The sequence below is a fragment of the Staurois parvus genome, unplaced genomic scaffold (assembly GCF_062004578.1).
Source record: "Staurois parvus isolate SC_StPar_1 unplaced genomic scaffold, SC_StPar_1.0 ptg000297l, whole genome shotgun sequence".
NCBI classification, from domain to species: domain Eukaryota; kingdom Metazoa; phylum Chordata; class Amphibia; order Anura; family Ranidae; genus Staurois; species Staurois parvus.
This window is the reverse complement of record NW_028318093.1, coordinates 6,792,493-6,814,626: the sequence shown is the minus strand read 5'-3', so window position 1 is coordinate 6,814,626 and position 22,134 is coordinate 6,792,493. Positions and strand designations below refer to the sequence as shown.

At 45.0% G+C, this 22,134-nt stretch overlaps 2 protein-coding genes across 2 annotated transcripts in view; both read right to left on the bottom strand.

Moving 5' to 3' along the window:
• Positions 1-16,891, bottom strand: part of USP42 (ubiquitin specific peptidase 42) — a 93,404-nt gene extending 76,513 nt beyond the window's left edge. The window contains exon 1 of the mRNA XM_089682762.1: positions 16,824-16,891. The gene's annotated coding sequence lies outside the window, so the exon portion shown is untranslated. The remainder of the gene's footprint in view (positions 1-16,823) is intronic.
• A 4,302-nt stretch (positions 16,892-21,193) lies between these two features.
• PMS2 (PMS1 homolog 2, mismatch repair system component) overlaps positions 21,194-22,134 on the bottom strand; it is a 69,080-nt gene continuing 68,139 nt past the window's right edge. Inside the window, exon 15 of the mRNA XM_089682758.1 lies at positions 21,194-22,032. Coding sequence (XP_089538884.1) covers positions 21,889-22,032 — 144 coding nt within the window. The 3' untranslated portion in view covers positions 21,194-21,888. The remainder of the gene's footprint in view (positions 22,033-22,134) is intronic.

Here is a 22,134-nt window from a genome sequence, read left to right as displayed (position 1 = left end):
CCTAGTTTGACCCTCCCCTGGCCCCTCCATCAGTGCTGGGGTCACATTAGCTCAGTGGTGGAGAAAAACTGAGGGAGAAGAGAAAACACTGGAATGCTAGGCAGTACCAGTGTGCAAAAGTGTATTTACTTTGGAAGAATAAATCACCTCTAATGTTGGGTGTCCTATGTGTGTGGATGTTGCTGCGTTATATAAAACTATTAGAATAATTTTCCACACTTTAGAATGGGTGCCCTTTTAAATTTATGGACATTTTAGAATAGGGTGCCTCAGGAATGTCCATAATTTTAAAGGGTAGAATAATTGATCAATTAGAACAGCGCTCCTCACCAAATAAATCTCTATTGATACAAACCAAATAAAGGAAGCATCAATACTAGTACAAAAAAGAAAATCAATAAATACATTAGTGCAGATAACGAAAAGTAATCAAACTCATAAATCATGCATATATGAAAGTGACCCAGTGACAATATAAATCAATGTGGATAAATAATCATAAATAAATCAGTGTCCAAAAATTATATTGTTAAAGGTGTGTATATTGTATATATATATATATATATTCTTCAAAATTCTTGTTAAGCCTTATGTCTTGTGCAACCCCCAAAAAAACACGTGAAATCCACGACCAAACGAATTGAATAAACTCACCAGAGCTCCATGCTGGTAAAATTATAAACCAGCTAAAAGCACTTTGGCTCTTGGAGCAATGATCTGCAGAGGCACTCGCTGACTATTGCAACTCCTTACTCGGATCTTCATACACTCAAATGGGACCATAAAGGAAAGGAAGAGGAATCAAAATAGCGTAAAACCATCCAGGTATTTTATTATGTTAAACGCTTCAGATTGGACTGACAATAGAAAGTGTCACAGCTGACACTAGCGTATACTGCATAAAAACAACAGTAGGTTAGCTCCGGTCTTGGTCTAGCTTCTGCTCCTGGAGGACGTCTGATGATGAAAAGCATAGGGCAGGGCATTGGAGGTGACGTCATCACGTATGGGTGAGCTGCTGGTGAGTACCCGCCGGCACCCGGTGATTACCGACAATCACAGACGAGGAGGAATACTGTTTTGTTTACAAACAGCCTTCCTGTCAGCTCGGGCACACTGCTCGGGATGGCTGTGCACAGCCACAGCGCAGCCGTCCCGATCAGTGTGCTTACAATGAAGCACACCCCACCCCCTAGTAAAACACTCCCAGCACACAGTTAACCCTTTAATCGCCCCTCACATTAACCCCTTCCTGCCCAGTGTCATTAGTACAGTGTCAGTGCTGTTTTTTTTAGCACTGATCACTGTATTGGTGTCACTGGGGATGTCAGTGACAAGTTAGTTCCCCCAAGTGTCAGAATGCTCGCCCGCTATAAGTCGTTGATCACTACCATTACTAGTAAGAAAAAAAAATCCCAGAATCTATAGCGCCATTTGTAAATGCTATAACCATCACGTAAACCAAATAATTTACATGTATTGGGATTTTTTTTTAGCAAAGACGTAACAGAATATATTTTGACCTAAATTTATGATGAAATTAGATTTTTAAATTTTTTTTACTGGACAGGTTTAATAGCAAAAAGTCCAAAATATTGTTTTTTTTTTCAAAATTGACGGTCTTTTTTTTGCTTATAGCGCAAAAAAATAAAAAATGCACAGGCAATCAAATACCACTGAAAGAAAGCTCAATTTGTGAGAAAAAAAGGACGTAAATTTCATCTGGGTGCGGCGTTGCATGACCGTGCAATTGTCAGTTAAATTAATGCAGCACCATAACACAAAAAATGGCCTGGTCAGGAAGGGAGGGGGGGAGTAAATCCTCTGGAGGGCAAGTGGTTAACCAATTCCTGTCTGGACACTTTTACCCCCTTCCTGTCCAGGGCAATTTTCAGCTTTCAGCGCTATCACACTTTGAATGACAATTGCGCGGTCATGCAATACTGTAGCCAGATGAATTTTTTACCATTTTTTTGAGACAGATAAAGCTTTATTTTGGTGGTATTTATTCACCGCTGGGATTTTTATTTTTTTTGCTATGTAAATGAAAAAGTCCAAAAATTTTGAAAAAAAGTGTTTTTCTTATAAAATTTAGCAAATAAATAATCTTTCATCATAAATCGTGGCCAAAATGTATTCCGTTATATTTTTAGTAAAAAAAAAAATAAGCCAAATTAGTTTATAACCAAAAATTATACTTTTTAAACATTTTTATTTTATTTTTTTATATTATTTTTTTTTTTTGTTTTTTTTTTACATACTGTCACCCTAGCAGTACAGTGTCACCATGATTACACTGTACTACTTGTGGGGGGTGAAGATTGTTTTTTTTTTACAGTCATATAGGATGTAAAAGCAATCATTTCTCCTTCTCTCTGTCTGCATTCTTGCAGCCATTGAGAAATACTGAGTGAGCTGTGATTAGTCACACCTTGTCACATGGTACAAGGCTGTTGTGAATAGCCTTGTACCATGTGACCTCTGTGATCATTCACAGATTTCACACGTAGTAAGCAATGATGTCACAAGTGACATCTTGCTTACTACTTTGCATGTGATCACTGATTGGCCAATCAGCGATCACATGATCGGGACCTCGTACAGAGGTCCCGTCCGACAATCGGTGTTTCACTGTGTCCTTAGGACACAGTGGGCACCGGATCGCGGTGCTGCGCGCTCCCAGGGAGCGCGCACAGCTAGGAAAGGCGGGTGCCGTTTATGAACGGCAACCCGCCCCTGGAGTGCCACCGCCCTGCCGTTTATAAACAGCAGGCGGACGGCAAGTGGTTAAGTAAATCAGCTGCAATGATTCTGTGTTTTTCCATATTTAGCTTTCTATGCATTACTGTTGAGAGAACTGATCCAAAAAGGCAGATACTACTCCAAACTGGCTGTTGTATTTTTACATTCTTGTTCAGCTTTCAGTGCTATCACACTTTGAATGACAATTGCGCGGTCATACAACATTGTACCTATAAGAACGTTTTACCTTTTTTTGACACAAATAAAACTTTGGTGGTATTTATTCACCACTGGGATTTTAATTTTTTGCTATATAAATGAAAAAGTCCACACATTTTGAAAAAAAAAAAGTGTTTTTCTTATAAAATAAAAATTAAAATAAATAATCTTTCTTCATAAATCTTGGCCAAAATGTATTCAGAACTCTTTTTAGTATAAAAAAAATAATCCACATTAGTTTATAACCAAAAATGATAATTTTTAAAACATTTTTTTACATTTTTATTTTTTTTTATATTATGTTTTTTTTTTTAACATACTGTCACCCTAGCAGTACAGTGTCACCATAGTGTACTGCTTGTGGGGGGTGATGAAGATTTGTTTTTTTCACACTGATTGCTTTTACACCCATAAAGGCTGGAAAAGCAATCATTCTCCTTCTCTCTGGCTGCATTCTTGTAGCCATTGAGAAATACTGTGAGAGCTGTGATTGGTCACAGCTTGTCACATGGTACAAGGCTGTTGTGAATAGCCTTGTACCATGTGACCTCTCTGATCATTAACAGATTTCCCTAGTAGTAAGCAATGATGTCAGGAAGTTTATATACACCGGTCACCCATAACATTATGACCACTGACAGGTAAAGTGAAAAATTCTCTCATTACCATTGCATCTGAAAGTGGGTAGGATATATTAGGCAGAAAGTGAACATGTTGTCCCTGAAGTAGATGTGTTTAAAGCAGAAAAAATGGATAAGTGTAAGGATTTGAGTGACTCTAATAGGGGCCAAATTGTAATGACTAGCTGACTGAGTCACAGCATCTCCAAAACTACAGCTCTTGTGGGATGTTTCTGGTTTGCGGTCAGAAACATACTCGTGACCACTTTTGGAAGGAAAACCAGAGAATCGGAAGCAGGATCATGGGTGGCCAAAGATCATGGATGCATGTGGGATGTGAAGGCTGGCACGTGTAGTCTGATCCAATAGAAAAGCTATTGTAGATCAAATTACTGAAAAAGCTAATGCTGGTTCTGATAGAAAGGTGTCAGAACACACAGTGCTTTGCCGTTTGTTGTGTATGGGGCTGCATAGTCACAGACCAGTCAGGGTGCCCATACTATCCCGTATCCACAGCCAAAAGTACCTACAATGGGCATATGAGCAACAGAATTGGACCACGGAGCAATGGAAGAAGGTGGACTGCTCTGATGAATTCAAGAAAGGTTTGAGAAACACAAGTTCAAGGTGCTGACTTGTTCTCCAAATTTTTCTCCAAATTTTCCAGATCTCAATCCAATTGACCATCTGTGGGATGTGTTGGAAAACAAGTCCAATCCATTTAGACCCCACTTTGAAACTTACAGAACTTAAATGATCTTCTACTGATGGCTTGGTGCCACAGCATACCTTCAGAGGTCTAATGGAGTCTATGGTGGGTGATCATAATGCTATGTCATAAACAATTCCTAATAAATAAAATATCTGCATTTTTTTTTGTTGCATCTTTGAGCCACAGCAGCCAATTCCTGTTTACCTGCACTCCGCAGTAGCTGGTATTTCTCAGAGTAAGTTAAGTGATGGTGACAACTGTGGGCCATGCCACCCTTATGTGTTGGAACAGTCATTTATAGTCTCCTTTGGAAGCCCATGTGACAGGTTGATAACACAGGAGCACAACAGACCGCAACACATCGCTGTCACTCTCTAATAGAATGTCAGGACAGGGGACCTTCACTGCAGGATTACCATATATTTAAGTAAATGCAGCTGACTATGGGCTTGTTTATTCTGTGATAACTTTGTCATTACTTAAGTAAAAAATGTAATACATATACAGGCATACCTCGGTTTATGAACGCCTCGGTTAACGTCATTTTCGGTTTACGAATAAAAATCTATTGAAAATAATGCCTCGGTTTACAAATTTTTTTCGCAATATGAACGAATTAATTGGTTTTCATTGCATTGACAAATTAATTTTTAATCATGTCCCTGTACAGTATTTATGCCTTTAAAGTGCACGTTATAAAGAGTTTTTAACAGATAAAAGACTTTTTTTTTAACTTTTTTATGACCTCCGGAACAAATTAATTTGTTTTCAATGCAGTCCTAAGGGAAACCACTGTTCGGTTTATGAATTTTCGCAATACGAAAAGTCCCGCAGAACGAATTAAATTTGTAAACTGAGGTACACCTGTATTGCTTTTTTTCAAGTACAAACAATGCTTTTTTTTGTGAATATTGTCTGGCATATCTTGCCTTGAATCTTGTCTTGCAACAATGATTTTTTTATCGCAATCTGAACAATTAAACATAACAAAACCTAACAAAATGCACTTTTCCTAGTAAATAGTGTTACACTGATAGAAGTCACAAGACTGCTCTAACTGCTGATGAGGAAAAGTATTTAGCAGTTTTTTGTATTTACTAAAATAATTACTAAAATAATTGCACCTCCATGTAGTGTGTACTGTGGGAGAACAGATATAGTGAATGCAGGGTCCTGGGTTTAGTAACACTTTAAGAACAGCTGGCTCAATCTCTTTTGCTTTATTAGATACACACAAATACATCTCAGGCTCTTCTGTTGCTGTTCACACAAAATAACACAGTATATAACTTCTGAAACTATGTCATATCATTGGTGTATGTCACAAGTGCAAAGTCTGTAAGTGATAACTTTGTTTCCACCACTTACAGACGGTGCACTTGTCAAATGCATGTTTGAAACATATGTTGCAGAAGTTAAACATTGTATTGTTTTGAGTGAAGAGAAACATAAGAGTCTGAGTTTACTGTATATGCAGTAATGCAGGGGTGTCCAAACTTTTTTCAGAGGGCCAAATTGGATGAAGTGAACATGGTGGAGGGCCGAACATTTTTCCAAACATTCTTTGAACCATTACAATTAAATGCAAATAAATTATTTTATGCCAAGTTACCGTATTTTTCGCTGTATAAGACGCACCTGACCATAAGACGCACCTAGATTTTAGAAGCAGAAAACAGGAAAAAAAAAATTCTGAACTAATGGACTGCAGACACAGTACAGGAGATGACCAGAGACTGCGGACAGCACAGGGATGACCAGAGACTGCGGACAGCACAGGGATGACCAGAGACTGCGGACAGCACAGGGATGACCAGAGACTGCGGACAGCACAGGGATGACCAGAGACTGCGGACAGCACAGGGATGACCAGAGACTGCGGACAGTACAGGAGATGACCAGAGACTGCGGACAGCACAGGAGATGACCAGAGACTGCGGACAGCACAGGGATGACCAGAGACTGCGGACAGCACAGGGATGACCAGAGACTGCGGACAGTACAGATGACTGCTGACCTTTGGGGAGGTGGGGAGCGGGTACCTGAATTTGACAGGTACCCGCTCTTACTTCCGCAGAGTTTTTGTTTGATCTTACCTGTTCCTCGATTCAGCCGCGCGCTGTCTTCCCGGCTTCTGTAATGGCGCTCGGCATGACAGCCGGGTGCCCAGTGCGCATGAGCGAGAAGCACTTGCGCTTTGTGATTGGTCCGGCGGCTTCTGGGATCTGTCATGTGTCCCAGGTACCGCCTTACCATTCACAAAAAGCACCGCTTCTTGCGCATGCGCACTTGGCACCCGGCTGTCATGCCCAGTGCCCACACTACAGAAGCCGGGAAGACAGCGCACCGCTGGATAGAGGAACAGGTAAGGTCCCGCTGCAGAGCTGAGCGGCCGGCCCGGTATTCTGACACAGCCGCGGTGGAAATACCGGACCGGCCGCTCCATATTCGCTCCATAAGACACACTGACACACTGACATGGAGGGCCGTATTAAACCGACCCTCGGGCCGTAAATGGCCCGCGGGCCGGACTTTGGACATGCCTGCAGTAATGCAAAGGAAATTGTGTCAGCTGTTACTAAGCAGTGAGCATTGATTTATGGCTGTTCCTTTTCTTGCATGATAAGACAGCTTGATCTGGCTGCATAAGGTTTTGAAGAGGGACATTAACCACTGGAATTGTGAAAAACAATGATTGCTATGTAAGTAGAAGGGTGATTGCTGTGTAAAAGAGATGAACTCTTGTTTTCTTTGCATAATCAATAGGTTCAAAAGGGTGGTAAAACCAATGCACAGGAGGAGCAATGTGAGCAATTCCCTGTACAATGACCTTCAGCAAGGAGTGAGGCAAGATTTGTCCCACTGAGATTGAACTTGCTTGCCTCCCTTTTTTGACTTTGAAAGAAGTCAATTTCCTAGCATTCAAGAGTGTATGAATGATCAAACCAAAAAGGCCCCTGTCCCTCAGGAGTGGGGTTTCAACAGCCAGGCTATTAAAGCCAGCAACAGAGAAGTAGAGTCGTAAACCAGCTCTGGGGACAGAAGACGTGGATGATCCAGAGGAGCCCATGGAGAATCTGCCAGGAGCCTGACGAGGTCCAAATACCACATCCTCCTGGCCCAGTTTGGTGCAACGAAAATCACACAAATTCTCTCCATCTTGATCCTCCAAAGTTGGTGAAGAAGGAGTTTTAGTGGAGCTAAGGCATAGATCAGGTTAAACTGATTGTCAGGAATGGACTTGCCAATAGTGGTGGGACTCACCTGCCTTGTGGGCTGCAGTACCAGGGCTGGCCAGCGGGTGCTCTCAACAACCAGAGGTTCACTTCAGGCAATTAGCCATCACCTGGGGCTGATTGCAGGTGTATTTAAGGGACGGCCAGACCTGCAGTCTGTGCCTTGGTGTGTGTTTTTCCATGGGCCCCTGTATCTTGTAACCTGCGTTCCTGTTCCTGCCTGACTTGTTGCAGACCCTGCCTGATCCTGACCTCTGCTGGCTTCTCCTGTTTTGATCCCTGGCTTGTGACCCTGACCATTCTCTCCGCCTGCTCCTCCTGTACCTACCTGCCCGATAGTTATCGACCCGGCCTGCCTAACTACGTTGTGCTCTACATGTGTATGTACCTGGGTATCTGTATCAGTTTAGGTTTGGGTTTGTTTCACCTTGTTGTATGTATTTGTGTTAGCTTGGGGTTTGGTGCACTGCGTTTATGTTTGTATTGTTAGTCTTTAATACAGCATCTTATTTATACCATATCTGAAGCTTGCGTTTCCCTGTGTCGGTCCACACACTTCTGGCCACACCTGCATCTCTGACATTACACCAAGGCCAGAAACCTGACCAGAAGTGGCTGCACAGGGAGGCCATCTTGGCTTATTGTTGCTGGGAAGGATGGATCTTGATGAGGTGGTGTATTTATCTTTGCTAGTGTTTGATGACAAAGACTATGCTTATCAGACTCTTAAGGAGTATACCCAGGATCAACTGCTAGAGTGTATAAGGATCGCTCATTGTCTAGTTGATCAGGGCACAGAGTTTTCTGAGGTGCAGCCATTGATCCAGGTTTGTGCTGAGTTGGCTCGGTCCTGTACCCCTGAAAGCAGGGATGACTTTTTTCCCCATTTAGTGTGGATCAAGTGGAATCACTGGTATGGTTGTTGGAGGATGATCTAGATTGTTTCCATGAGTACTATGCAGTATGTCCATCACATGTGCTTATGGATTGCATAAACGCAGTGCAGTCTTTGATCAGACAGGCTAGGTGTAAGCTGGGTTTTGTTAAACCAGTACTGCAGACATGGACAGATTTGTTACACCCAGCCTCAGTTGGCTTGCAACATCATTCCTCTGCTCAAGGCACTCTTCCTGCATCCCCGACAGCGCCCCCAGTGATGGCCCAGTATACTCTGCTAACTACCACATACCAGTCCCCTGCTCCCACTCGCTGCACCTATCCTTTCTTCAACCCTGTAAAGAAGTCCTCTGTAGCAACTGCTCCCTCCTCTGTTCCATCCTCCTCTTCTCTGTCTCCAGCTGCTCCTTCCGTTTACAAACCTGCTCTTACTTACAGTGCTCCGGTAACTAAAACCAGGAAAAGGCGAAAGTTCTTTCCAACCAATACCATCCTGCCAGTATCCAAACTGGTCAGCCTCCCATCTGAGAACCTGCCTTCCGTGGTGCAGCCTGGTGCCTCGGCGCCCACAATTCAGCCTGATGTCTTTACCCAGCCTGATGTCTCCATTCAGCCTGATGTCTCTACCCAGCATGATGTTTCTACCCAGCCTGATGAACTGATCCAGCCTGATGATCCTATTATGCCAGATGACTCGATGCCCGCTGTTCCGCCAGATGACTCGGTGCCCGCTGTCTTGCCAGACGACTCGATGCCCGCTGTTCCGCCAGTTGACTCGGTGCCCGCAGTCTTGCCAGACGACTCGGTGCCTGCAGTCTTGCCAGACGACTCGGTGCCCGCAGTCTTGCCAGATGACTCGGTGCCCGCAGTCTTGCCAGGTGACTCGATGCCCGCTGTTCCGCCAGTTGACTTGGTGCCCGCAGTCTTTCCAGACGACTCGGTGCCTGCAGTCTTGCCAGACGACTCGGTGCCCGCAGTCTTGCCAGACGACTCGATGCCCGCTGTTCCGCCAGTTGACTTGGTGCCCGCAGTCTTTCCAGACGACTCGGTGCCCGCAGTCTTGCCAGACGACTCGGTGCCCGCAGTCTTGCCAGACGACTCGGTGCACGCAGTCTTGCCAGACGACTCGATGCCCGCAGTCTTGCCAGACGACTCGATGCCCGCTGTTCCGCCAGTTGACTCGGTGCCCGCAGTCTTGCCAGACGACTCGATGCCCGCTGTTCTGCCAGTTGACTCGGTGCCCGCAGTCTTGCCAAACGACTCGATGCCCGCTGTTCCGCCAGTTGACTCGGTGCCCGCAGTCTTGCCAGACGACTCGGTGCCCGCAGTCTTGCCAGACGATTCGGTTCCCGCAGTCTTGCCAGACGACTCGGTGCCCGCAGTCTTGCCAGACGACTCGGTGCCCGCTGTTCCGCCAGTTGACTCTGTGCCCGCAGTCTTGCCAGACGCCTCGGTGCCCGCAGTCTTGCCAGACGACTCGGTGCCCGCAGTCTTGCTAGACGACTCGATGCCCGCTGTTCCGCCAGTTGACTCGGTGCCCGCAGTCTTGCCAGACGACTCGGTGCCCGCAGTCTTGCCAGACGACTCGGTGCCCGCAGTCTTGCCAGGTGACTCGATGCCCGCTGTTCCGCCAGATGACTCGATGCCCACTGTTCCGCCAGATGACTTGGTGCCCGCAGTCTTGCCAGACGACTCGGTGCCCGCTGTTCCGCCAGTTGACTCGGAGCCCGCGGTCTTGCCAGATGACTCGGTGCCCGCAGTCTTGCCAGACGATCCAATGCCTGATGACCCAGTGCCCACTGTCATGCCTGGTGACCCGATGCCCGCTGTCGTGCCTGATGACTCGATGCCCGCTGTCGAGCGAGACAATCCAATGCCTGATGACCCAGTGCCCGCTGTCATACCTGGTGACCTGATGCCCGCTGTCGTGCCAGTTGACTCAGAGCCAGCTGTCACGCCTGGTGACTCGGTGCCCACTGCCTTGCCAGATGACTCGGTGCCCGCTGTCGAGCCAGATGACCTGATGCCTGGTGACCCGATGCCCACTGTCGTGCCTGGTGACCCGATGCCCGCTGTTGAGCCAGATGACCTGGTGCCCGCGGTCGAGCAAGACGATCCAATGTCTGATGACCCGGTGCCCGCTGTTGTGCCTCGTGGCCCGGTGCCTGCTGCCCTGCCTGGTGGCCCGGTGCCTGCCGCCCTGCCTGGTGGCCCAGTGCCCGCCGCTCCGCCTGGGGGCCCGGTGCCTGCCGCTCCGCCTGGGGGCCTGGTGCCTGCCACCCTGCCTGGTTGCCCGGTGCCTGCTGCTCCGCCTGGTGGCCCGCTGCCCGCCTTCCTGCCTGGGGGCCCGGTGCCTGCTGCTCTGCCTGGTGGCCCGGTGCCTGCTGCTCCACCTGGTGGCCCGGTGCCCGCTGTCCTGCCTGGTGGCCCGGTGCCCGCTGCCCTGCCTGGTGGCCCGGTGCCGCTGTTCCACCTGGTGATCCGGCGTCCAGCCCAACGTGCCTCCGTCCGGCGCCCAGCCCGAAGTGCCTCCGTCCGGCGCCCAGCCCGAAGTGCCTCAGTCCGGCGCCCAGCCCGAAGTGCCTCCGTCCGGCGCCCAGCCCGAAGTGCCTCCGTCCGGCGCCCAGCCCGAAGTGCCTCCGTCCGGCGCCCAGCCCGAAGTGCCTCCGTCCGGCGTCCAGCTCGAAGTGCCTCCGTCCGGTGCCCAGCCCGATGTGCCTTTGATATATAGTCTTTGATATCCTGCCAGTCACCGGACCCGGGCGGTGGAACATTTTGCCCAGCTAGGACTGTTTGGAGCGTCCTGAGGCCGCTCCTTGAGGGGGGGGGGTACTGTCAGGAATGGACTTGCCAATAGTGGTGGGATTCACCTGCCTTGTGGGCTGCAGTACCAGGGCTGGCCAGCGGGTGCTCTCAACAACCAGAGGTTCACTTCAGGCAATTAGCCATCACCTGGGGCTGATTGCAGGTGTATTTAAGGGATGGCCAGACCTACAGTCTGTGCCTTGGTGTGTGTTTTTCCATGGGCCCCTGTATCTTGTAACCTGCGTTCCTGTTCCTGTTCCTGCCTGACTTGTTGCCGACCCTGCCTGATCCTGACCTCTGCTGACTTCTCCTGTTTTGATCCCTGGCTTGTGACCCTGACCATTCTCTCCGCCTGCTCCTCCTGTACCTACCTGCCAGATAGTTATCGATCCGGCCTGCCTAACTACGTTGTGCTCTACATGTGTATGAACCTGGGTATCTGTATCAGTTTACGTTTGGGTTTGTTTCACCTTGTTGTATGTATTTGTGTTAGCTTGGGGTTTGGTGCACTGCGTTTATGTTTGTATTGTTAGTCTTTAATAAAGCGTCTTATTTATAACATATCTGAAGCTTGCGTTTCCCTGTGTCAGTCCACACACTTCTGGTCACACCTGCATCTCTGACACTGATCCCGAAGAGGCACCAGAGCACTTACTGTAAAGGCATCCAGAAACAAGCCTGGTCAGCCTGTTTTTGATCCTGGAAGCCAGAAAGTCAATGACCTACACGTCCACCTGCATCAACGGTCTTCCAACACCTCAGAGTGAGGAGACCATTCTTTGGAGTCTAGATGTTGACGACTGAGGTGGTCTGCCCACCAAGTTTTCATGCTGGGGAAGTGAACAGTGGACAGGGCTAGAAGGTGAAGGTCTGCCAAAGGCAGAATAGGATCTGCTTCTTTTTGAGCCATTAGACTCTAGTTCCCCCCAGATGTGGTACTTTTCAACTGAATCTTAGTTGGGTGGCCTTGAAGATAAGAGGTCCAGCAATTAAGGAATAATAAAGTACCCCAGGTTCTAGAATATTGATCAGGAGTCTATCTTTCTCCAATGACCAAGTCCCCTTTACTGAGAGGGTATTTTTGTCTACACCCCTGCCCAATTGGACAGTTCTCATGTATACCATCCTATCACTGAAAGGAAGGACCTCTCTGATTCCAGTGGCAAACCTGAGATCCCACCTTGCTGGTGCTAACTTTGTCCTGCTGGTCAGGCATATGAGATAGTCAAGAGACTGTGCCTGCCTAAAACTGAACTGCATATTCCAGATAAGGTTTTACTAATGATTTGTACAGGGGTAAAATGATATCTCTCTCCCTGGAATCTATACCTCTTTTAACACAAGAGAGGATTTTGCTCGCTTTACAAACTGCAGCTTGGCATTGCATGCCATTAAGCTTGTGATCTACCAAAACTCCCAGACCCTTCTCGACCATTGATTCCCCCAATTGTACCCCCCCAGCATGTATGATGCATGCATATTCTTAGCCCTCAAGTGCATAACCTTACATTGATCAACATTAAACTTCATCTGTCCAATTAAACAGTGCTTTGAAGTTAGCTTGTAAGTTGAAGACATCCTGTAAGGACGTTATTCCACTGCACAGCTTGGTGTCAGCTGCAAAGACTGAAATGTTTTTTTTTAATCCCAGACCCTATATCATTTATAAATATATTAAAAAGTAAGGGTCCCAACACTGAACCTTGTGGTACACCACTGACAACCCAAGACCATTCAGAGTATGAATCATTAACCACTACTCTTTGAATATGTGAATACGATCTTTTAGCCAGTTTTCTATCCATTTACATATGGATTTTTCCAAGCCTGTAGACTTTACCTTACACATTAGCTGTGTGTGGGGAACTGTGTCAAATGCTTTTGCAAAATCCAAGTATACCACGTTCACCACCACCCCTCTGTCCAAAGTTTTGCTCACCTCCTCATAAAAAGAAATCAGATTTGTTTGACAACTTCAGTCTTGCATGAATCCATGCTGTCTGTTGCTTAAAATATTTTTTTCCAGCAAGAACAAGGTTTGAATAGAAACTGTGAAACATCTCCTTTTTCAAGGACAATGGCTATTACCCCTTGAGAGAGGAGCTGCATCAAAAGCAGCATGAAATTCTGTCAGTCTTTGGGGGGTTGTTTACAAATTTGACAACATTCAGTGAGGTGGATGTAGAGACCAAAATTCCAGCTTGCAGCCTCTGAATAACAAGTTCTGGACCCAAAAATACAAAGGTCCTGTGACCAGATGGATGCAAATGCCAGCAAATGTCCCCTCACTTTGATAAGTGGGGGTTCCCCCTCATTGAGAGGACTTAGTTGTGAAGCTGTGGGTACAGGACTTTTGGGGGAACTGGGTTTTATGCTTGGACTTGGGAGGTCTGGGAGAAACAAAAGGATCTCTTTTAGGTTCAGAAGAAACAGAGTTTCCAAGAAGGAGATTTTGCTTTTTTCTGGGGCAAAAGTGTTATTTCCTCCCCTAATGTCCAGCTTGATTGGGTGCATGCATGGGAGGCATTTCTAGCACTGAAGCTCTGCAGGCCAACATATAAGCCAACGGATTCTCTGTCTATACAAGAAAATAGGACCACAGGCAAGAAGGATCCATTAGGATAGAAAAAGGAACCCAAGAAATGCCCCTGGACACTGGCAGATGGACATGGTTGCAATGGAAGGTTGCAGGGCAGGGCCTGCAAGCGAGAACAAAGCTTTAGAAAAGGGACTACAAGTCTTATATCAACAGAGTCTTTAAAACCCTGGCATGTTTTCTACAAGGACAGTTATAGGTTATAGTCTGGTTAAGACTTGGAGATTGCTGGGTCCACTGGGTGCAGGTTGCTGTAGCTTAGGCATATGTGCACTGTCACAAAAGGACCAAAATGATGTCTCCAAAGCAGACCTTCACTTAAAAGTAAATTCACTCATCCTCCTCCTCCCCCCTTAATCTAACAATTATTTTTTTTCTGGGAGCAGGCACCTCAGTTACCCACTCAACAATTATCGCCTTGGCTATATTGACATCAGCTTGGGCTGCCTCTGCCTCTAGCCTCCTGAATTACTTTACACTTTCCAGGAGGTTGTAGGACCAGTCTGAAAGATCCACGTGGATGTGCAGTGGGGAGCTGGTTGTGAGACATCAGGAAGCCACAGCCAGCTCCCACATCCAAGATGGCGGCGTTGGGGATCCGCAGCCTGGCAAAGGATTGGTTCCAGTTAAGACAGTGCTAGACTTCTGGGCTGGTAAATGTGTTTGCTAAAAGTCAGCAGCTACAGCATTTGAATTTTTTTTAATAGGCCTGAAGATCCTCTTTAAGCTTAAGAGATATGTCAGTAGACAGACCCCTCGTATATGAGATCCTTGGAAAAAGAAAAAAAAAAAGCCCTTTCAAATATGCCTCTTTTATCCAAATCTTGGACTAGACCCATTCTGGTGCTTGTAAGGATTGGGTAACTGTGACCTAGCATCTCCTACCTTTCTATCCCTATTGTGGAGACCCCGAAGAAATGGAATTGCCCAAACGACTCTTAACCATGTTGGAGAAAACTGCATGGTAAGAGGACAGGATGCCTTGGAATGTCTGTTGGCCACCATACACCCATTTTTTTTTGTCACCTAGTGATATTAGGCCAATTGCCCATTTACTTTTGGGGAGTTTAAAGAGAATTTTCACCCTATGAACAAAAAATATAGCTGCTAACTTTTATTAAAAGGAAACTTACCTGTCCAAGGACCCATTATCATTCTCACCTGAGTCAGTTCTTTACCGGTCTTTGGGTCCCTAGCGCCAACATCTCTAGTGAGGGAAGCTGGCTGCAACTCTTTGTGGCTTCACTGTTGGCTAACCAATGCACATGTTCAAGCTGCACTGAACTTTGTGAATGTTCCTGTGACATGTCGCAAGAAGCTGCCGGCGGGAGGAAGGAATGGGGGAACCTATGCTCGGGTCACCTAGGAGATCTGAGCAGAAGTGGAAGCAGGTACCTATAAAAAATATGTAACCCCCAAAAAAAAAATAAAATATTGTGCCAAAAGGAGGAAGGAAGGGGCAGAAAAGTTCTGTTTTATGCATGGGTTAACACAAACATTCTAGATGTGAATATGCCAAAAACTGCTATACAAAACTTGGGATCCTTATGTGAGGCCTAAAAAACACATCTGTTGTATCCAAAAAAACTTCATACATTACAGGCATGGTGTATTATGAAAGGTAGTTTTTAATTATTTAAACATTATTGTAAATTTGTAAGGAAGTATGGTGGGCTTCCACTATTTTTATTGTGCAAAAAAAACTTGTCCGAAATAGAAAAAAATTTTTTTTGTTCTTTAGGTGGTGAAATATTTGTATTGTTTGAAGTGCATGACAGCCCCTCTTTTTTTTTTTTTTAGAAATACTGTTATAATATGTGTCTTGGGTGTTCAACACTGCAACCATAAATATATTATGTAGGATCACCACAGATCAATTTTTGATAGAGGGTTGTATCCAGAAGATGACATCAGACAATGCCTTCTCTAATTTTGGAATGGGTGTGCAAAATGGACTCAAATGTAACTGGAATGAATAACTGAATCAATCAAATGTAACTGTTACTAAATAAAGAAAGAGACAGTATGGAAATCTTTAAACTAACTTGGTCTACCTTGCTATATTTCAGACACTCTGTGAATATGGCCTTGTACCTTTGAACCAGCAAATGAATTACATGTTCCCTAACTGAATATTTGGAGGAGTTGGAGAATACTACTATACCCACACTTATACCTACCCTATTTATTTTTACTTTCCTTATTCCCCTCCTCCTTTTAACTTTATCCTTTTTTTCTCTCTCTCTCTCACCCCTTTCCTCCCTTCTAGATATACCTCCTTTTTCTTTAAAAATGCTGAACGTTTGAGCTTCCTATCTGGTTCTCACCACACAATCACATGTGTTAAAACCCTCCTATACCCTGGACCACAATCCATGTATCAGGATTTCACAGAGAGGAAATCTGATATGATATAAAGATCTCCAATAGTGCAGCAACATCAACATTCCTAAATATTCTATTACAGAATAGATTTGAATGAAGGTCATGGTACATATGTGATTTGTATAAATGCTCTCCCTTTTCTCATGTGTTATCTTTTTTTCCCCCTCTAATCCTACAATATATCTATGTGATGGACACGTATTTTGTAACTCTTCTAAGGTCTGTTCTCATTGTGCTTACTATGTACAGGTCTGTTCTTACTATGTACTTTTGCAAAATGTATTAAAAATAGATTTAGCATAAAATGGACAATATACAGTCCTCATCCTCTTCAGCCGAATGTGCAGAAGCAGTTGCAAGTAGTGGAAAATCAGTAATGGACTCTGGACGAAAGGGCCACTTGTAGTCCTTGCATTCTGACAACCTACAGTAAATGGCTGAAACGTTGATCCGCATTTGGAAATAGTTGCATACAACTCTTGATAAAAAGTCAGGGCAGGACTTCCAGGGCTAAGCTGAGGATCCAACTGCTACAATAATGGCTCTGCAGCAACTGTTAAAACTTGCTAGTAGAGAAAAAAAAAAAGTAGAAAAGTACTAGTTACACCTACCGGTAACGGTGGTTCTGGGAAATCTTCCAGGATGGCACACCTGAGAGGAAGATGAGATGACTAGTTCCACCTGAGAGGAAACACAAAAAGTGACAGAGTTTAAATTCCCCGCCCTTTGCTTCACTCCTCAGTTTATGCCAGTGTATTCTTGCACCCAGGTGCACGAAAGGTATTTTACCTCAATTCAATCAACAAAAGACACCATTACCGGTAAGTGTAACTGGTACTTTTCCCCCATCATCTTCCAGGACAGCACACCTGAGACGATAAGCAAGGAACTCGGGCCTACCTTAGTGCGGGACTACTGCCTGTAATACCTTCCTACCCGAATGCTGACCCTATGCGCCCAAGAGGTCCCCAACGATCTAGTGGAGTGAGCCCTCAGGTGTAAAGAAGCTGAGACCCCTGATTGCTCATAAGCTAAGGAAATGGCTTGTCTAATCCATCTAGCTATTGTCAATTTAGATGCTTGCTGACCCTCCCTCTGGCCGCTAAGCAAAATCAAAAGGTTACGGACTTCCTGAAGTCACATACTAAATATGTCAGCAAACTGATATCTAAAAAATTAAACTCTTTTCCCTTCCATTCTTAGGGTTTTGACTAAAAGATGGTAGGACAATCTCTGGTGTCCTGTGAAAATGAGATGCCACCTTGGAAAATAAAGGGGATCCAGTCTAAGCACTACCCTGTCCTCTAATACTACCAGGAAGGGTTCCTTGATCGACAGGCTCTGAAGGTCCCCTATTCTCCTTGCTGTAGTGATGGCCAACAGGAAGGCTAGCGTAAAAGATAACAACCTAACTGAAATCTGTGCCACTGGCTCAAATGGTGGCTTGGTCAACGCCTCTAACACCAAGGTTAGATTCCAAGCCGGAAAGATATAAATCTTAAAAGAAGTCTTTTTCCCTGGCCCCCAGAAACCTCTTAACTGGGGGCTCCAACGCAAGTCTCTGGTCTGAATAAACTGATAAGGCCATGACTTGTACCCTTAGGGTGTTTACTGCTACATCTTTATCCACCCCTGCCTGGAGGAATTCTAAGATCACAGGGACTGTGAGAAGAAAATCCCCTTTTTTTGACACCAACTAGAAAATACCCCCCACCTTAGCGTTTATCTTTCTAGTCACCTGTTTCCTACTGAGGAGGAGAGTGTATCACCTTCTCAGAACACACCCTTCTCCTGAGGATCTCCTTTTCAAGAGCCAAGCCGTTAACTGAAAAAGCTCCAGATTGGGGTGCAGTGTTGGCCCCTGCAAGAGGAGATCCTTCCTGACTGGAAGACGCTGTGGGGGAGCCATGGACCACCTCTTCAAGGTGGCGAACGAGGCTCTTCTTGGCCACTACGGGGCTAGTAGGAACAATCTGCAACTAGACCAGCTCAACTTCTGTAGCACTTGCAGAATCCATGCCGGGGGATGGGGGGGGGGAATGCATATGCCAGCCCGAAGTCCCATTCCTGGACTAATGCGTCCAGACCCTCGGAGCTTTGTTCCCAGGCCATGGAAAAATAACGCCTCACTTTCCTGTTTTTACTGCAGGCAAAAAGGTCTATTTCCAGGTTACCAAAAACCCGAATAAACCCTCAGGATTGAGTTCCCACTCTCCCTGGTGGATTAACTGTCAGCTGAGAAAGTCTGCTTTCGTGTTGTCCGAGCTCTTTATGTGGACTGCAGATACTGAAAAGACTCTGTTTTCTGCCCACACTAGAATCTCTTGAGCAAGGTCCAGGAGTTTTCTGGATCTGATGCCCCCCTCGTTTAGGTATACTAATATCGATGTATTGTCTGACAGAATTTGGACTTCCTTTTCCGCCATCCTGTCCTTGAAGGACTTCAAGGCCTGACCTACTGCCAACTCCCTGTAATTGGAGGAGGTCCCCCTTAGGTGTGGCTCGTATGGGCTCTGAGCTTGTCGGTCCTCTAGATGAGCTCCCCAGCCCCACTGGCTTGCGTCGGTGGTTACCCACATTGGGTCCCACTGTGCCAAGGTCTTCCCCCACCCAGATTCTGGGGTTTGATCCACCATCTTAGTGAATCTTTCGTATACTGCGAGAGTGACACCCTCTTATCCAGTGAATTAGACTTCAGGTCCCGTGAGGATAGAAGGAAGAACTGAAGCTCCCTGGAATGCAGCTGCACACACTCCACAGGCTGTCGTGAGCCCTATGACTCTCATGATGAGCCTCCGGGAGCAATTTGGAGCCATAATCAACCCAGAAATGGCCCCCACTACCTCGTCGATCATTTCTTTGGGTAAGAAGAGCCTCTGGACCCTGGAATCCACAATGTACCCCAGGAATGGCTTGGTCTGGGAGGGATTCAATGAGGACTTTTCCCAATTGACGATCCACCCCAGCCATTCCAAGGTAAGGATTACTTTTTCCAGTTCTCTCAGAACGTGTTGCTGTGAGAACCCGTAGATCAGCAGGTCATCTAGGTAAGGCATAAGGGAAATTCCGTGGAGGTGTAAATACACCACTACCTCTGCCAGGACTTTGGTGAAGATTCTCGGACTGGCCGCCAGCCTGAACAGAAGGGCTCGGAACTGCCAATGACTGACCCCCCTTCTCTGTGAATATAGCGAACCGTAAGAAGGCTTGAGAATGAAAATGAGGAGGTAGGCGTCCCTGAGGTCCACCGTGGCCAGAAGTTTGTGTACAATGTAAATAGTCTCCATACGGAACTTTTTGTACTGCAAACCTTTTTAGGTTTATGATCAATCTAAATTTTCCTGATGGCTTCAGGACCATGAAGACATGGGAAAAAAATTCCTAAAAAACTGGTCCGTCGCCACCAGGACAATTACCTCCTGATCCGTTAAATCTCTGATCCCTCCCAAGAGACTCTCTGCCTTTGACCTGTCTCCGGGGGGGTAAAACAACATTAAGGGGGACTCGAAAAAACTTCATACCCTTATCCTCCTTAATCTTGACTGGGAAATTCTTTCCCTTCTCAGCGGATCTAGATAACACCTGATCTAACCCTCAGCCAAACAGCAAGAACAGGGAGAACATGCAAACTCCAGGCAGTTGGTGCCATGGTTGAGATTCGAACCAGCGACCCTAGTACTGCCAGGCGGAAATGCTAACCATTTAGCCACTGTGCTGCCCAAGTAAAGGTAAAGGGTAAAGTATCATCTCTACTCATGGCATTGGGTATTTCAAGTGAACAAAGAAAACCTAGCACAATGAATTTAGTAAAATGTATTATATGCAATTAAAACAACACTGTTGCTTACCTACAAAAAAATCCTAAGCATGGTAAGTAATCCATGTCTTCTATTGCAGAAGCCAAGCTTTAGATTTTTAAAATCTTCTTAGAAAGTGACAGCTTTGCATTAGGCTGAATACACACAATTGCGTTAACGGCACATGACCACAATGTGTGGAAATGCGAGTTATCTGCGTTGGTGTGCTGCAGTGGCATTCATTGTGAATGAAACCCCAACACATTGTGGTGTGCTGTGATACTAAAAATAGTGCATGCACCTTTTTTTTTTTTTGCTGCGCTAGGAAGCTCATTAAAATTAATGGGCTACCGTAATGCACAGCAAAGTGAATGGGCCATTAAACATCTGTGCACTTAATGGAATGTTTGAGCAACATAACTGGTCAATATTGTAAATGTGTGGTCACTTTTGTTGCAGACAGTGCATCTTCCCACACCCTGCTCATCCAGGTTGCCCCCAACCAATCAATGAATGTGCACCTTCACAAACTGATCATGGGCAGGAACAAGTTATATGTGTAAAATAACAAAAAACTAACCACCAATATAAGGGGGCACGCTGCCTCCCAATTACTGTCAATGAAAAGTGGTATTTTTTTTTGCCCCATTACCCTAAACACCAATATAAGGGGGCATTTTTCCCTGAAACTGATCATCAGCATGTTTTCCCACTGACCCCTTACTAGACTAAAGGTTAAAACAATAGTTCTAGTTATGCTTTTCTATGCAAAGGCGGCACAAACTTCTTTTTACACAAGCCACATTGATCTCATGTACTCACCATCAACTTAACGGGCATTGACAATGACCACCAATGTAATAGCAGCATTTACGGTGACCAACACCAATCAAAGAGGAAAATAATATACACATTAGTCCTGGTTTCACAAGACTACTTGTATGATCATTGTGGGCTGTAAAGTAGCAGCAATTTGTTTTTGCTATGAAAGTCTGTGTTTTTGAATTACACTACTACTTGGATTAAGTATATCCTTTATACAATTTGCACATCGGAGATGCTGAATTTGTATACGGCATACAATATTACCTAAATTCAGTTGGAAAAACATTGCTTAGGAGGGATTCTAAACACACAAAACAAATATTGGAACAATCACTAACATTTAAAGAGACACAAGTATGTTCCTTATAAAATAATTTATTTCAAAATACTGACATGTACAAAATAAAAGAAGTCAAGATAATTCAAAACAGAGGGAACTATAAAAATCTTCAAAGGAAAGACATTTCCTACTGCAATCCACTAACATTTCACAATAAAAAATAGCAAATAAAAAGTGTGAATACCTGACTGACTGCTGTGGGCCTTTCCTATAGTTTTATACACAAGCCTCATCAAAGAACTGTTTGCTTAACCATAAAAATGCACATTATAGCCATCAAGGTAGCAAAGCACTAAAATGCCAGGTCTGCTTAGTACATACTGGTCCATTCTTATTTAAAATGCTTCATTGTAAACTGCAACAAAAACTGCAGGGAAAACAGTAAAGTATACTTACCTTACACCTGGAATTTGCCCAGCAGAGGGTAATCTCACAGGCCTTTCCAAGAAGATCCTGGGAACGTTGAGTAACCCAAAAGAAGATGCTTCAGAATAGTGCAGGAATGTCCTTATACAAGCATTTGGATAATCAGAGTTCCCAGGATTCTGATGCCACCGTGCATGAAGTAACTATGTTTCTAACTTTATTCCACATTTGTCTTTTTTTACATGAGTGATGGTGGGGGCAGTATGTAATTGGCTTTAAACCTTAAAAAGCAGCCACATTTATATTGTTCATTGTGAAAGTACATTTTGTATATGAAAACATTTAAAGTTAGTCTTGTGAAATAATATCCAGACTGGCAATGTGCCTTATTGTGGGTCTCCCATGTGGACAATTCCATGGCTGCTCAATCTCCCCCATGTGTGTAACCAGTTTCTTCATTTCATGCAGGTTTAATGCTGTCCCAATCATCACCTGCGAGTGCAAACACAGCGTCAGACAATTGCAAGAGTCATAATTCAAATGAACATTCTAACGTGCTGAGAAATTAGGATTTTTGGTTTACCTGTAAAATAA